The 16654-nt window shown below is 52.0% G+C and overlaps 1 protein-coding gene across 3 annotated transcripts in view; it reads right to left on the bottom strand.

Annotated features, from left to right (window-relative positions):
* TICAM1 (TIR domain containing adaptor molecule 1) overlaps positions 1 to 16654 on the bottom strand; it is a 29014-nt gene that overhangs the window by 5493 nt on the left and 6867 nt on the right. For 2 of the 3 annotated variants that reach the window (XM_055430127.2, XM_088838902.1), the window contains one exon: positions 306 to 8878. In XM_055430127.2, the coding sequence (XP_055286102.2) occupies positions 6474 to 8732 (2259 nt within the window). In that variant the 5' untranslated portion in view covers positions 8733 to 8878 and the 3' untranslated portion in view covers positions 306 to 6473. Of the gene's footprint in view, positions 1 to 305; positions 8879 to 16654 lie in introns of those variants that run through there. The other variant, XR_008686446.2, reaches the window with a different exon arrangement.

Raw genomic sequence — 16654 nt, forward strand, 5'->3', positions numbered from 1 at the left:
GGGGGTTGGTGGGTGCCACTGAAAATGAATTTTAAATGGGGGGACCTCATAGAAGCCTCTATTGAGAGAGTGACATTTGAGCAAAGATCTGGAGGAGGTGAGAGAAGGAGCTACGGCAGAGTGTGAAGGCAGGACACTGGGCAGTGAGCAGAGCATATGCAAAGGCCCTGGGGCAGGACTGTGCCTAGTGTGTTAGAGGAACCGCAAGGATGTCTGTACGGCTGGAGTCAAGTGGGTGAGGGGGAGAGAGGGAGGAGCGGAGGGCATGGAGGAAATGCACAGATCGTGTGGGTAGGACTTGGATGTTTACCCCCAGGGAGGTGAGACCCTGGAAGGCCAAGGGCAGAGGAGGGGCAGGGCCTGCCCTCTTGTGGATGCTGCAGGGAGGACAGACTGTGGCAGTGAGCCTGGGAGTCTAGGGACCAGGATGCAGGTGACGGCGCTGGTCCAAGTGGGAGCAGAAGCGGGAGAGAAGTGGGTGGGCTCTGGACAGTTTTTTGAAAGCAGAAGCAGAAACCTTGGCTGACAGGTCAGTTGAGGGTGCCTGCCATCTTCTAGCTAAGCAACTCCCAGGACAGAGCTTCCATCCACAAAGAAGGGACATGGGGGGAACAGGTTAGGGAGGCTGGTCAGACACAGCGTGGCCATGCTGAGTGTGAGACGCCCCCACCATGAACCCCCAGTGCCTGGAGACGTCGAGGCGCCTGGAGCCTGGAGCTCAGGGGAGGTCCGAGCTGGAGACGGGCTGAGTGTATAGATGAGGCCATTGAGGAGGGGAGAGAGCCCAGGGGGTCCAGGAGAGTGGGGAGGGATGGCGTGGGGCGTGAAGTGGTGAGAGAATACGGGCCCTGAAGCCATGTGAGGACGGAGGTCTTGGAGGCCAACAGGCACGTCGACACTTCAGACAAGGGGAGGACAGCAGAGAAGTGATCCCTGGACTCAGCATCTCAGTACAAATGACCTAGACCAGGGCGGTTTCTGCAGCCTTGGGAGGAAGGAGGGGTGATTCTGGAGCAAGCACTTCAGGAAAGACCCCACCCTGGCCCCTCTCAGGGCTGAGCCCCCTTTCTAGAAGGCACTCTATTTGTATGGTCAGAAGAGTGGGGGAGGAAGTGGCTACACAGCCTCCAGAAACTTCCTCCTTCTGACTCCACTAGACTTTCATTTTCCCGAGGAAGGGCCTGTCTGGCCCGGTTATGGGTCAGGGTAACCAGCATCACGACCTCTGGCAAAGGCCCAGGACAGAGCCAGACCTGAGCAGGAAGTAGATGCTTCTAGAAGAAACAAGACACCAGTTGCCTCATCACGGGCCATCTGCAGACCTCCATACCAGCACCCTGGTGAACAATGCTGCCCAGGCATGTGTTTGTTCATTACCTCACCTGAAGCGAGAGCCTGGACACTCCATGGCCATCACTGGGTAGCGATGGTGCAACCAGAAAATAAAAAATAAAAGCATGATTTCTCATGTTTTTGTTCCACCCTGCAATGAATTGCCTGATCAACCCCTAGGCACCCCACTGCTCTAGCAATCTAGCTTCCAAGAGTGTTTCTCATACTGGTTATGAAGGGGCTTTGAGGGGAAGAATACTATGCAGCCATGAAAAAGAAAGAGACCATTCAAACAGTGCTAGCCCGTGCTCCTGATAATAGGGGTGGCCTAAGAATGCATGTTTGTGCTCTGCTGAGTGAAAGAAGTCAGACGCCAAAGACCACATACTGTGTGATACGACAGACAGAAAGCAGATTCATGGTTGCCAGGGGCTAAGGCAGGGGCTGCCAAGTGACTGCTATTGGGGATGTGGCTTCTTTAAGGAGTGATGAGAACATTCTGGAACTGGTGATGACTTTGCAATATTATTGATTATACTAAAAACCACTGAAGTGTACACTAAAAAATAACATAATTCTCATAGGAAAACAATTCAAGCTTTAGATTTTTGAAAAGGGAAAAAAAATTCAAAACACTTCCCCCTTTGTTTTTTTTTGGGGGGGGGTTTGCTGTATTGGGTCTTTGCTCCTGCAAAAGAGCTTTTTCTAGTTATGGCTAGCAGAGCCTACTCTCTAGTCACAGCGCTCAGGTTTCTGAGTGCAGTGACCTCTTGTTTCCAAGCACAGGCTCTAGAGCACTTGGGCTCAGTAGGTGTGGTTCTACAGCATATGGAATCTTCCCGAAGCAGAGATCAAACCAGTGTCTTCTGCATTGCAAGGCAGATTCTTAACTACTGGACCACCAGGGAAGCCCCTCCTCTGTTTTTCCTTCAAGGCTGTTTGGTCTAGAGGAAGCACCGGCTGTCTCTAGCAAACACCCCCAGGTCCATGGACCCATGTGAGGCAGGCTGGTCTCTGAGCTGGAGGTGGCCACCAGGGGGTGCTGGGGCAGCAGGAATTGTGGCCTCCTGTGAAGTTGACCTTCCCTACAGGGTCTCCCCTCCAGGCCTTTGCCAGTGCTGTGCCCACCCCCAGGGACACTTTTGCCCACCAATGGTTCATTCTGACGTAAGCCTCTAGTGTCAGCTGACTTCCTCCTTCCAGAAGGTCCTCTTAATTCCCCCAGGCTGGTCAAGGATCCCCTTTGAGTCCCCTACATTTTATCACAGTCCTGACCACCCTGTAACTCTGTCTCTGAAACTGCTCCATGACCCCTGGAAGGACAGAACAGAGATGTCTCCAGTCATCTAAGGGAGTGACCACTCAGTCATCCCTATGTCCAAGGGCCTGCACATTGTAGGAGCTCAAAAAATGTTGACTGGCTAAATGGATGGAAGAATCCACATCTTCTCCACTTACTGCCCAGTAAGCTCCATGGGGGCAGGGACCAGGTCTGTGACCACAGCGCTCAGCAGGGTCTGCCCACAGTAGGGGCTCACTAACTGTCTAAAGGATTCACTTTACTGAACAGTTATTGTGTGCCACGGTCTGTGCTGGGTTCTGAAAATGCTGTAGTGACCAAGACAGATCAGTCCCAAGCTCCCCCAGGGTAGACAGGCTGTAGTGGAGAAGGCAGAAATTAGCAAGTAATGAAGTGAACGGGAATATTTCAAAGAATTTTTAAAAATCAAGGCCATAAATTCACAAACTGCTAAAATCCAGTAGAGAGATACCCGGCTCCTTATCCTGCCCCAAAAGACTGCTTGTGAGCCGTATGATCTTAGATAAATGACACCACCCCTCCTGACCTCAGTTTCCTCATCTGTAAACTGGGAACACTGTTTCTAGCTCCCATGGCCATTGAGAGAATGAAGTGAGTCCAGGCATGCAAGCTTGGTCACTCAATCGTGTCCAATTCTTTGCCACCCCATGGACCTAGCCTGCCAGGTTCCTCTGTCCATGGAATTTTCCAGGTAAGAATGCTGGAGCAGGTTGCCATTTCCTCCTCTAGGGGATCTTCCCGACCCAGATATCAAACTCACGTCTCTTGAATTGGCAGGCGGGTTCTATACCACTGGGCCACCTGGGATGCCATCCACTACCTGAAGCCCTCAGCTCAGGGCTTTCAAAATGATCATCTTTTAAATACATTGGATTGATGCAGTGATGTGCCTATCAGAGTTCCAGACCGAAGCTTGCCCCGTCCATGGCACAGGTGAGAAAGATGCGGCCCAGAAAAGGGCTGTGACTTGTGACTCACAACCTTTCAGGGACGAAATAAAAGCTCACGTTCTGAATGTGCCCACTTCTCCTCCCTCTTCTGCCTCCACCGGGGTCTAGGCCCCAGCCTCACTGGCCTGGGCTCAGCTTCTGCCTCGCTCCCCAGCCTGCCCTCCCTGAAGCAGCCATCAGAGGGCGCATGTGAGCACCTGAGTCAGACTCCGCCCCTCTTTTGCTCATAGCCCTCCAGGGCTCGCAACTCCCTGAGAGCAAAAACCTAAGTCCTCCTGCAGCCCACAAAGCCCCGCACGACCTGCCTGTCCCCTCTCTCCCGGACCTCCTCCGTCTCTCCCCCTCACCGACTCTGTCTGTCTGCTGTTCCTGTAACAGTATGTGCGGTCCTGCCCCAGGGTCTTTGCACAGCCTGTTTCCTCTGCCCAGAAGATCACTTTCCTTTCCAAGTTCTTTCCATGATGACCAGCTCCTTTTCTCCCTCTAGATATTGGCTGTAATGCAGCCTCCTCAGAGAAGCCCTTCCTGGCTATCTGGGCCAAAGTCCTTCCTCATGAGGAACTACCATTAGGGGCCCTGTTTAGTTCCCCTGAAGTCTCCTCACTTTGTGAAACTACCTCACTTCCTCATTAGAAGACTCATTCACTGCTCCCTCCCCTCCACCTCCGCCTGCAATTGAAAATAGAGTAGGGGACAGTTCACATCTGTCTTTGCCCCGGCTGCACCCCAATATCTGGGACGATTCTGGCACACAGCAGGAGCTCAATAAATATTGGTCAACTGAAAAAATGACAAGTGTCTGATGAATTGTGGCAGATCCTAGCCTCAGTCATCAGAAGCTTTCTGTTTGGAACTTCCCTGGCAGCCCAGTGGTTGAGACTGGAGGGCCCAGGTTCGGTCATTGGTCAGGGATCTAAGATCCTGTAAGACATGCTGCAGGGTCAAAGAGAAGAGGAAAAAAAAGGAAACCATCTGTTCCCTTGACCCCACCCCAACCAAGAATCTAATCTTTCCAGATTTTACTTCCCTGGGGGAAGGCCAGTCCAGGAGCAGATCCTCAACAAAATCTGAGTCAGTTACTAAAATAGCAAATGGTGCGTGACAGCCTGGATGACTCACACCAGGCCCACCCTTTGGGGTGGCTGGTGGAAGACAAGACATGCTAAGTCAGTGTTCAAATCATGCTGCTGAGCCAGAGAAGTCCTACACACCTGACCCACATACACCCTTCCTGGGCTGGTCTTCATTTCCTCCCTTAGAAATCCGACTATGGCATTGCAGTCTCCCCATTTACAATCGGTGTGGCTTTGGGGCCAGAATTCACCTCTCTCAGCCTCGGTTTTCCCCATCTGCAAAATGGGACCAGTAAAAGAATCTTTTACCCTGGAGGGGGGTCAATTTTTTTTTTTTTTCTGCACTGCAGAGCATGTGGGATCTTATTTCCCTGACCAGGGATGGAAACCACATCCCCTGCAGTGGACATCAGAGTCTTAACTACTGGACCACCAGGAAAGTCCCAGGGAGGTCATTTTTGAGGATTAAAATGTTTATATATGTAAAGCCTCCAGAATGGATAAATGATAAGTACTCAACAAATGTTAATTCTATTCTTATTCTCAAAAGAGAATGCTGCTGCTGCTGCTAAGTCACTTCAGTCGTGTCCGACTCTGCGTGACCCCATAGACGGAAGCCCACCAGGCCTCTCCATCCCTGGGATTCTCCAGGCAAGAACACTGGAGTGGGTTGCCATTTCCTTCTCCAATGTGTGAAAGTGAAAAGTGAAAGTGAAGTCGCTCAGTCGTGTCCAACCCTTAGCGACCCCACGGACTGCAGCCTACCAGGCTCCTCCATCCATGGGATTTTCTAGGCAATAGTACTGGAGTGGCTTGCCATTGCCTTCTCCGCAAAAGAGAATAAGAGACCCTTAAAAAGATTAATCCCCTTCATACCAGACAAGAAGTTAACGAGCACTTACACTGTCCCTGGTATTCCAGTGCAATCACCCGCGATCTGCTGATGACCTTGGAACAATGGCCTCATAAACCCATTTCACAGATGAGAAAACAGAGACTCAAGAGAGGTGAAGGCACTTGTTCAAGAATACACAGTGTGATCTGAGCCCAGCCTTCAAGGTGAGAGCATCAATGCAGACCCCCTCTTCCCCTAAAAAGGGCTGCAATAGAAACAGCTAAATGTACTCTCAATGTGTTTTCTCTCCACCTTCTCTAGAATTAGAACCAACAATTTTGGCAAAGCACATGGCCCATGAGAAGGTTATATTTCCCAGCTTCCCTTGCAGGTGGGGATGGTCCACACAACTATATCCTGACCAATGAAGTGAAACCAAATTTTCAGCTCCAGTGCCTTTTATGGTAATAGTAGCCACGTATTCTTTGTTTTGCTTTTGGCCACACAGCATGGCATGTGGGATCTCAGTTTGCTAACAAGGTATGGAACCCGTGCCCCCTGCATTGGAAGCAGAGAGTCTTAACCACTGGACCACCAGGGAAGTCCCACTAACCACGTTTTTATCTTGACAAATGGCAAGGGGAAGGCCTTCCTGAGTACAATGGTGCTATCAAAGCATTCAATAAATATTTATTACAATTGAAACACCATACCCATACCCCCAGCTCATTCCCCATCACCACCATCTAGAGAGAGGGGAAGAGAGAGAATTGTAAACTCACATCCAGTTCTGGCCACCTCCAGGGCCAGAAAGTCACGGGGCCCATTTTGCCCTATTTCCTGAGATGGGAGTTCTCCCCAGCAGTGTCCTGAAAGTAGCAAACAGCCCCGTGTTCCACTGCCCCCTAGAGATGGGGGTGGGTGGGTGGTCAAAGCCGAGGTCATCAGGTCCAGTCACTAGGTCATTCCGTTTCCCGCGACTTGTCCTCGGGTGCCTGGGTCCCTCTCTGATTCCACATGTGGTTGTTGACCCCCAGCTGCACCATCTGTGCATGGTGTATGATGAGGGGCTGGAGCCCAGGGCTCTGAGGGTGCGCAGGTGGTGCCTGTGGGAAGTCCGGGGGCTGTGGGAAGTCCGGCGGGGGTTGCGGGAAGGCCGGCGGGGGTTGCTGGAAGGCCGGTGGGGGATGCGGAAAGGTTGGCGGGGGTTGCGGGAAGGTCAGCGGGGGTTGCGGGAAGATCGGTGGGGGCGTGCCCCCCAGCCAAGGAGGTAGGGGTGGCGGCTGATGACCCGGCAGGGTGGGAAAGGGTGATGGTGGGGTTCCCAGGGACCCCTGTCCCCCAAAGGGCAGCTGAGTCCCAAATGGCATGTAGTTCGCCAAAGCGACCTGGAGCTTCTCCACCTGCGTCTGGTAGGCCAGGTAGCTATGGACGTAAGCCGAGTACGCCACGCCCCACGCTGCTGCGTGCTGCCGCTCACTTTCCAGCTGTTGGCTCTGCTCCCGTAGTGCCCTGGCATCCTGTTCCTTCCTCCACTTGGCCTTGCGGGCCCGCAGCGTCTGAGGCTTGAAGGTGTTGGTCACCTTCCTGGCGAAGATCTTGGAGTGCTCGTCCAGCCACACCAGACCGGTAAGCAGGCTAGACGTGCTGGGGCTAAGCTGGGCCAGGGAACTCTCCCGGGGCAGAAAGGGGATCACGCAGTCCTGCCATCCGTGGCGTGTGAGGCTGCTCATCAGAGACTGGTTCGTCTGATGCTGGCTCAGGCGGCAGTCGAAGTTGGAGGTGAGCAGCAGGATGATGAAGGCCGAGTGGTCCAGGGCGTCCTGCAGGCAGTGCAGCTCACCACGCCCGGGCACCTGGAAATCCTCGCAGAACGTGGCCCCGTCGCTCACGCCCAGCGCCTCCAGCCTCTCACGCACGCGGAGTGCGATGTGCTCGTCTGCACTCGCGTGGAGCACCACAAAATTATAGAATTTCTGCTCGGACGACTCCAGCTCCGGAGGAGGGGGCTCTGGGTTCCAGACGGTCGGGTGAGCCTTAGGAGGGGTCGGGTGAGTCTTAGGAGGGGTCGGGTGAGCCTTAGGAGGGGTCGGGTGAGCCTTAGGAGGGGTCGACGGAGAAGGAAAGGGAGAGGTCGATGGGGAATGAAAGGACGGGGATGTTTGGGGCACGGAAGGAGTCGGTGGGCGTGGCTGAGCCGACAGGTAAGCGGTGTCTTCCACTGAAAGTTGGACTGGCGTCTGATCTGTGTCCAGGCAGGCGTTTTCGGAAGGCGAGGGGAGGGATTTCGGGGCTGCTGGCACATCCGTACACTCCACCGGATAGTGGGCGCTGACTTCCGGAACTTCCGGTGGGTCGTGCGGGCTGGCTGGGCAGGCATCGGTGGTCACCTCGGGAAGCCCGAGGCCTGGGCTGCTCGGCCGCAACGGGGAGCCGGCAGCCTCCACCGATGAGGGCCAGCTCATCTCCTCGGGTTCCTGGCAACCCAAAGGGGCAGGCTCGGGCACCACGCTGGCTTGGGGATGGTCACACAACTTGCTGGCCCTGTAGGAGCTATGGTGCCTGCTGAGGAGGGCCATGGTGGGCGATTGACTGATTTCCAAGTTGCTGGCCAGGGAGGCCGGGCTACCAGTGGATCTCAGGGAACACGCTCTGCTCCAGCCCGAAAGATGCTCTATGGGCCGCGGGTCGCTGCACGTCCGGGAAGGTGACGCCGAGGACGGTGGAAGGCAGCCCAGATCGGAACGCAGTGTTTGGACTCCTCCCAGATCCCCAAGGACGTCCCACCCGCACCGGTTCCGGGCCTCTTCCTGGAGCTCCCCCAGCTGGAGGTCGTCCCTGGAGCTGAAAGCGCAGAGGGCTGCCCGGTAGGCCTCTTCCCGCATAGGCGCAGGACACAGTTTCTCCTCGGCGAGAAGGTGGTACACCCTGGCAACGGCCCAGGACACATCTGGAGGCTCCTCTGGAGCCTCGGTGCTGTCCACACCAAACCACTGGCGGGCCACCAGTTGGGCCACTGCATCCGCCTTCAGCGCCTCCAGGGAGATCCTGGCCTCGGTCTCCTGGCCCAACTTCAGGAGCACCATGGCGTGCAGGAGGTACGCCCCACGGCAGCCGGGCCTCAGGGTCTTCAGTTTGTGCTTAAGATACAAGAGCTTGTCGTGACCTGCCGCGCCTAGAATGTCAAAGGCGCCAGAGAGCGAAGGGCCGGAGCAGGCCATGGGCTCAGGTGGGCGTGGCCTCCAGCGGCTGCGGGAGAAACACTGGATGATGAAGTCATGTTCCGCACGCCGCCCCGCTGCGCTGCTGGCCCGGTGTCTCCACCCTGCTCACCAGTACCTGGACCCCTGGGGGCTGTAGAGCAGACCTGTGAAGCAGAAAGACAGGCTTATCACCAGAAAGGGGGCTCTGAGAGGCAGTCCAGATGTCACCCCCCCAATGCCGCCAAAACCCAGCAGACCCGGACTGCCCTGGTGGTCCAGTGGTTCAGAATCTGCCCTGCAATGCAGGGGATGTGGATTTGATCCCTGATCGGGGAACTAAGATTCCACGTGCAGCCGAATTACTGAGCCCAGGCTCTGAAGCCCAAGTGCCACAATTGGAAAGTCAGCAGGCAAGAATACTGGAGTGGGTAGCCATTCCCAGGAAGATCCTCTGGAGAAGGAAATGGCTACCCACTCCAGTATCTTTGCCTGGAGAATCCCACAGACAGAGGAGCCTGGTGGGCTACAGTCCATGAGGTCGAAAAGGGTCAGACATGACTGAGCAACTAATATATTTTCCATTCACAGAGGAAAAAGGTAAGCCAGAGAAGTGAAGTCATTTGCCCCAAGTCACAGCCAGTGAGAGATCTGGGGTTTGTTTGTTTAGTTGCTTGTTTGATTTATTGCCACATGGCATAGGAGATTTTAGTTCCCCAGCCAGGGATGGAATCTGCACCCCCTAGAGTGAAAGCACGGAGTCTTAACCATTGGACTGCCAGGGAAATCCCAGAGCTGGGATTTGAACCCCAGCTGTCTGGTTCCAGAGGCTGGGGCTAATGTGCTTATTAGGGTGCTAATAAGCCCACTTATGGGAGTGTTTCAGGGAGCTGAGTAGCGTTAACATATGGAAAGTTCTGAGTCCCATGAATGGAAGCCAGCAGGCACTCAATACGTGTCACTCAGGAAGTCAGTCTCCTAGGTGACCCCAGTGACCCCACACCCTGGTATTCAGTCATGGGTGGTCCTTCCAATGTGGTCCTAGAGTTCTGTGAGTTTGATAGAATACGGCAGAAGTGATGAGGCCTTACTTGTGACATCAGGTTATGAAAGACACTGGCTTTGGATTTCCCTGGCAGCCCGGTGGTTAAGATTCTGCGTTTCCATTGCAGGGGGTATGAGTTTGATCCCTAGTTGGGGAACTAAGATCGCACATGCCATGTGGTACAGCCAAAATAAATAAAATTTTAAAAGATAAAAGACACTGGCTTCCTTCTTAGTCATTCTCTCTGTCATTCTGTCAGGGGTGATATAAAAAAACCACGATATAAAGGGCCCACCTGGGGAGGAACTGAGGCTTCTCACCACCAGCCACTAAACCACCACCACCACCAAACAGTGGTACAGAGAGAAAAGTAAATTGTGACTAAACCACCGCCACCACCAGCCACATGGGGGTGCCAATCTCAGAATCCAGCCCCATTGAGTCTTCAGATGATGCAGCCAGGAAGACAGCCTGACTGCAAGTTCATCAGAGACCTAAAGACAGAACCATCCAGCTCATCTGACCCCCAGATTCCTAATATTCAGAAACTGTGAGATAATAAATGTTTGTGTTTTGAGGCCACGAAGTTCTGGGGTAATTTGTTATGTAGCAATAGCTAACTGATACATGTTTCATTATTACTATGAAGTTAATCATGACCAAGGGACAGGTCTATGGCTAACACTGCTGCCAAGCCTTTGGAGGCTCTTTCCTCTTCTCTCCATTTCTTGAAAAATGCCAAGTTGGTTCCCACCACAGGCTCTTTGCACACACCATTCCCTCTGCTTGGAGCACTGAGACCTTTGCCTGGGTGACCCAAATCTCATCCTCAGCCCCCAGGTACAATGACACCACCTCAGGGAGCCCTCCGTGACCACCCTGGCTCTCTATCCCAGTCTGTCTTCTCCATGTCCCCCCACAACAGAACTGGCCACTGGGTGACCTTTTCCCATGTGTTAAACCTTTTACATTTTCTGCCTGCCTCCCAACCACCAGCTTTCCTGATAACTCAGTTGGTAAAGAATCTGCCTGCAATGCAGGAGACCCCAGTTCAATTCCTGGATCGGGAATATCCGCTGCAGAAGGGATAGGCTACCCACTCCAGTATTCTTGGGCTTCCCTATGGCTCAGCTGGTAAAGAATCTACCTGCAATGCAGGAGACCTGGGTTCGATCCCTGGGTTGGGAAGCTCTCTGGGAGAAAGGCACGGCAACCCACTCCAGTATTCTTGTCTGTAGAATCCCCATGGATAGAGAAGCCTGATGGGCTACAGTCCATGGGGTCGCAAAATGTCAGACACGACTGAGTGACTAAGAACAGCATAGCACAGCACAGCCAGTGCAGGAGACACATGTTCAATCTTTGGTCCGGGAAGATCCCACGTGCCTCAGAGCAGTTAAGCCCTTGGGCTGCAACTGCTGAAGCCTGAGTGCCTAGAGCCTGTGCTCCGCAACAAGAGAAGCCACCTCAGTGAATAACCCTGGCACTGCAACTGCAGAGTAGCCCCCGCTTGGCACAACTAGAGGATGCCCCCGTACAGCAACAAAGACCCAGTGCAGCCAAAAATAAATTAAAAAAGAAAACAGGCAAAGAGGGGCTTTCCTCACGGTCCAATGGTTAGGACTCAGTGCTTCCACTTGCAGGGGGGCCTGAGTTTGATCCCTGGTCAGGGAACTAAGGGCTTCCCAGCTGGCACTAGTGATAGAGAACCCGCCTGCAATGCAGGAGACGCAGGAGACTTGGGTTTGATCCCTGAGTCAGGAAGATCCCCTGGAGGAGGGCATAGCAACCCACTCCAGTATTCTTGCCTGGAGAATCCCATGGACAGAGGAGCCTGGCGGGCTACAGTCCATGGGGGTCACAAAGGGTCAGACACAATGGAAGCAACTTAGCACAGCACAGCACAGCAGCCCAGGGAACTAAGATCCCGTAAGCCATGTGGTGTGGCCAAAAAAAAAAAAAAAAAAAGGCAGGCACAGAGAGAAGGTTTCTCCCAAGTGCACAGAACAAGACAGCATGAAATGGGTCCCAACCCCCCAAATTTAAGTCCTCAGGTGCTCAAGGTGTATCACGTTCAGACCTGTAAAAATGCGCAGCCTCACTCCCAGTCCAGGGGGCTAAGAACACTTTCTTTGCCCCTCAACTATGCCTACTGCCTGTTCCATCCTCGTGCCCATGGTGAGACGCCCCCAAGAGCCAAAACCAGTGTATCTCCACCATGGACAACTCTATCCCCCTAGGGGACACTTGGCAACATCAAGGGGACAGTTCTGGTTGTCACAACTGCATCGAAGGAGGCTCCTGGCATTGGGTGGGTGGGTGCCAGGGACGCAGCTCAATATTCCACAGTGCCCAGGGTGACCCCGCTGTCCCCGAGAGAATGACATGGCCCTAGATGCTGCTAAGCCCTGACGTGGAGGAACCCTGGTCTGGATCAAGAGCTGATTCATCCACCAACCCCCTTGACTGACAAATCACACACGTCACTGTATAAATGACTCAGGATTTTTTTTGTTTTTTTGCAAATTCATTTTGAGCAAATGTCACAGGGCCCAGGACAAAGGTCAATGATTCCAGGAAAGCCAGGCACAGAGCAGAGAGAGCCAGAGGGTGGAGGGCTGAGGGAGACATGACTGAGCAGAGTGGGCAGAGAGGAGCAGTGGCCAAGAAGGGGCAGAGGGTGAGGCAGTGCTGGGGAAACCCTCGAGGAGGTGAGCAGCTGTCTGGTTGTTTTAGAAAATTAAAGTGGCCTGACATGTTGAAATGCTTATGGGGATGGAGAAATAACAGAGACCCCCAAAAATGGAGCTGAATTCTTAGTGGGGGGATAAGTGGTCAACAGAGACATGAGTGAAATTCACAGCACATCACATTTACACTGTATAAATGCCACAGAGAAACAAGGAGGGGAGGAGGGCCATGGACTCCAAGAATTAAGGGGTGGGTGTGCAGTCTGTTCTAATATTTATTTGGCTGCACCAGGTCTTAGCTGTGGTACACAGGGTCTTTAGCTGTGGCAGGTGGGATCTACTTCCCCGACCTGGGACCCCTGCCCTGGGAACACAGAGTCTTAGAGACTGGAGCGCAAGGGAAGTCCCACGGGCAGTTTTAAACAACATGGTTTAGGAAGGTCTTGATGAGAAGAGAGATTTCAGCAGGACACAGACATTGGGAGAAAGTCACCCATTGAACATCTGAGGGAAGAGAGATTCAGGCAGAGGGAATAACCTGTGCAAAGGCCCTGGGGCTGGACTGTGTCTGGGGTGTTGGAGGAGCATCGAGGAGGCCTGTGGAGCTGGAGCAGAGTGAGCGAGGAGATAGGGAGGAGGGGAGGGCAGGGAGGGGATGGGCAGGTCCTGCAGGGTCTTGTGGGCCTGGGGGTGTTGGGGAGAGGGCACTTGGGCTTTAACTCGAAAACCTAGAACCACCTCAACCTGTCTAAATGCGGTGGCCTTGCCTCATGCGTATTGCCAAGAAGGCAAATGGGCTTAGCAGGACCACATTCGCTAACATTTCAAGACAAGCCAGAAATGCAGATTTTCAGGAATCTGCTCAGTTGTGCCAAGTTAGCAATCGATTCAGATATTTTTAAGAGACCTGGTGAGCTTAAAAAAAAAAAGCAAGCCACTGTGCCATCCACAGAGTAAAAACTTTAAACATATTTATTGCAAGTAATAAAGGAAGTCTGTAATGAGGAGGAAAGTATACATACATCCGTTCCGTTCTGTCGCTCAGTCGTGTCCGACTCTATGCGACCCCATGGACTGTAGCCTACCAGGCTTCTCCGTCCATGGGATTCTCCAGGCAAGAATACTGGAGTGGGTTACCGTTTCCTTCTCCAGGGGATCTTCCCGACCCAGGGGTCGAACCCGGGTCTCCCGCATTGGAGGCAGACGCTTTAACCTCTGAGCCACCAGGGAAGCCCACATACATAACATTCATTTATTCATTCAAGAGGTAATTTTCCAGCATTTTCCATGTATTGGACACAACTGATCATATCAGGACAGAAAGAATAAAAAAGGAATACTCTTCCCTCTTGGAGCTGACAATCCAGTCCAATTTATAAATTACATATAAAATACTATTATTATATATAATATATGACAAAACCAAAGCAACAAAACCACTTCTGTCCACTAGACTGAAGGGCAACATTTCAGTGCTTTGTTTGTCAATAGTAAAGGGATTTCCCTGGTGCTCCAGTGGCTAAGACTCCAAGCTCTCAATACAGGGGCCCAGGTTCAATCCCTGGTCAGGGAACTAGATCCCACATGCAGCAACTAAGACCCAGCACAACCAAATAAATAATATATAAAGAAATATGTTTTTAAAAAGTAAAAGTCATAACTGTAAAAAGGAGAACAAGTATTGCTTATGTGTTTCCTTGTTTTCTGAATTATTTTTCCATGAAGACTAAATATGAGCCATATATTACTGCAAAGAGTTCCTTTTTTCTTTTCATAAATGTTTTTACTTCTGCCAAAAGCAAATATATGGCAACAAAGTAGGTATATGTATATAAAAAAATGCATGCTCAGTTGTGTCCAAATCTTTGTGACCCCATGGACTGTAGCCCGCCAGGCTCCTCTGTCCATGGGATTTTCCAGGCAAGAATACTGGAGTGGGTTGCCATTTCCTTCTTCAGGGGATCTTCCCGATCCAAGGATCAAACCTGGGCCTTCTGCATTGGCAGACAGATTCTTTACGACTGAGCTACCTGGGAAGTCATATATACAAATAATATACAAACAAGTGTATTTATGTTTTTGGCCACACTGCACCACATGTGGGATCTTAGTTTCCCCAGGCATCAAACCTGCACCCCTGCAGTGGAAGCACAGAGTCTTAACCATTGGACCGCAAGGGAAGTCCAAACCTAGTATATTATATTTCTTAATTGCCACACTGTCCTTCCTGCTGTCCTTCAAACTTGCCAGACACGGTCCTATCTCAGGGCCTTTGCACTGGCTGCCCCTCTGCTTGGAACACTGCTTCCCCTGTGTATCCCCACAGCTCACTGCCTCTCCTCCGTCAGATTTTTGGTCAAGCCTGCCCCGATGACACTGTGTACAACTGCCCAGGACAGGAGTCCGAAAGCCCAGCCCACAGGCTGTTTTAGTGGCGCTGTCCTGGAACACAAGCTGGCTCACTCATTGACTGGGGGCCCAGGGCTGCTTTCAGCTGAGTAGCTGCCATAGAGACCATGTAGCCCCTACAGACGACAACAGATACTCTCGTCCCTTCCAGAAAAAGTGTGCCAACACCTGGGCTGCAAAAGAAGTATAAGAATTTTCTTTTTCCATTCCATGGAGGGGCAAACGTAGATTGTACAGTTAGGGATGGGCAGAACAGTGCTATGACATTAGTGTTTCTAATCCTAAAGCCAAAATGCCTGTCACTGGAGCCCATATGAGCTTCCCAGGTGGTGCTACTGATAAAGAACCTGCCTGTCAACACAGGAGGCATAAGAGACGCGGGTTCATTCCCTGGGTCAGAAAGATCTCCTGCAGAAGGAAATGACAACCCACTCTAGTATTCTCGCCTGGAGAATCCTATGGACAGAGGGGCCTGGTGGGCTACAGTCCATAGGATCGAAAAGAGCTGAATATGACTGAAACACACACCAGCCCATATGATTATTATGGAGCATAACTGGTTGCTTTTTGTTTGTTTGTTTTAGCCTTGCCATGCAGCATTCAGAATCTTAGTTCCCTGACCAAGTACTGAATCCTTGCTCCCTGCACTGGAAGCACAGCGTCTTAACCACCGGACAGCCAGGGTTGTCATTAGCTGAATTGGGTCCCCCTCCCCAAGTTCAGTGCTCTTGCCTGGAGAATCCCAGGGACAGGGGAGCCTGGTGGGCTGCCGTCTATGGGGTCACACACAGTCGGACACGACTGAAGTGACTTAGCAGCAGCAGCAGCAGCAGCCCCAAGTTTAGATGTTAAAACTCTATCCCCTAGGACCTCAGGATGTTAGGACAGTGGAGACGGGATCTTTACAGAGGTAATCAAGTTAAAATGAGGTCACTAGGGTGGGGCCCTAATCCATTAAGTGTGTGTGTGTGTGTGTGTGCGCTCAGTCGCTAAGTCGTGTCCTACTCTTCGCAACCCCATGGACTGTAGCCTACCAGGCTCCTCTGTCCATGGGATTCTCCAGGCAAGAGTACTGGAGAGGGTTGCTGTTTCCTTCCCACTCAGGAATCAAACCTAGGTCTCCTGCATCTCTTGCATTGCAGGTAGATTCTTTACCACTGAGCCACTTGGGAAGCCCAATCCGATAAGACTGGTGTCCTTATAAAACAGGATTAGGACACAGACACCCCAGACAGAGGATCTCTTGAGGACATGGAGAGAGAAGACAGCCATTTGCAAGCCAAGGAGAGAGGCCTCAGAGGGAACCAGCCCTGCCTACACCTTCATCTTGGATTTCCAGCTTCCAGACCATGAGAGTATAAAGTTCTGGTGTTTAAGCCCCACAACTGAGGGGCTTTGTTATGGCAGTCCCAGCTCTGTGTGACTATTGCGCATTGGAAATGTGGCTACAAGTTTCTGGGGAGAAAGTAAATATTACATTTTATTCAATTTTAACAGGCAAATTTGGCCTTGGAGTACAAAATGAAGCAGGGCGAAGGCTAATAGAGTTCTGCCAAGAAAACGCACTGGTCATAGCAAACACCCTCTTCCAACAACACAAGAGAAGACTCTACACATGGACATCACCAGATGGTCAACACCGACATCAGATTGATTATATTCTTTGCAGCCAAAGATGGAGAAGCTCTATACAGTCAGCAAAAACAAGACCAGGAGCTGACTGTGGCTCAGATCATGAACTCCTTATTGCCAAATTCAGACTGAAATTGAAGAAAGTGGAGAAAACAACTAGACCATTC

This window comes from Moschus berezovskii, chromosome 8 (assembly GCF_049115385.1).
Source record: "Moschus berezovskii isolate FMDL1 chromosome 8, NW_MosBer_1.0, whole genome shotgun sequence".
Taxonomy (NCBI): domain Eukaryota; kingdom Metazoa; phylum Chordata; class Mammalia; order Artiodactyla; family Moschidae; genus Moschus; species Moschus berezovskii.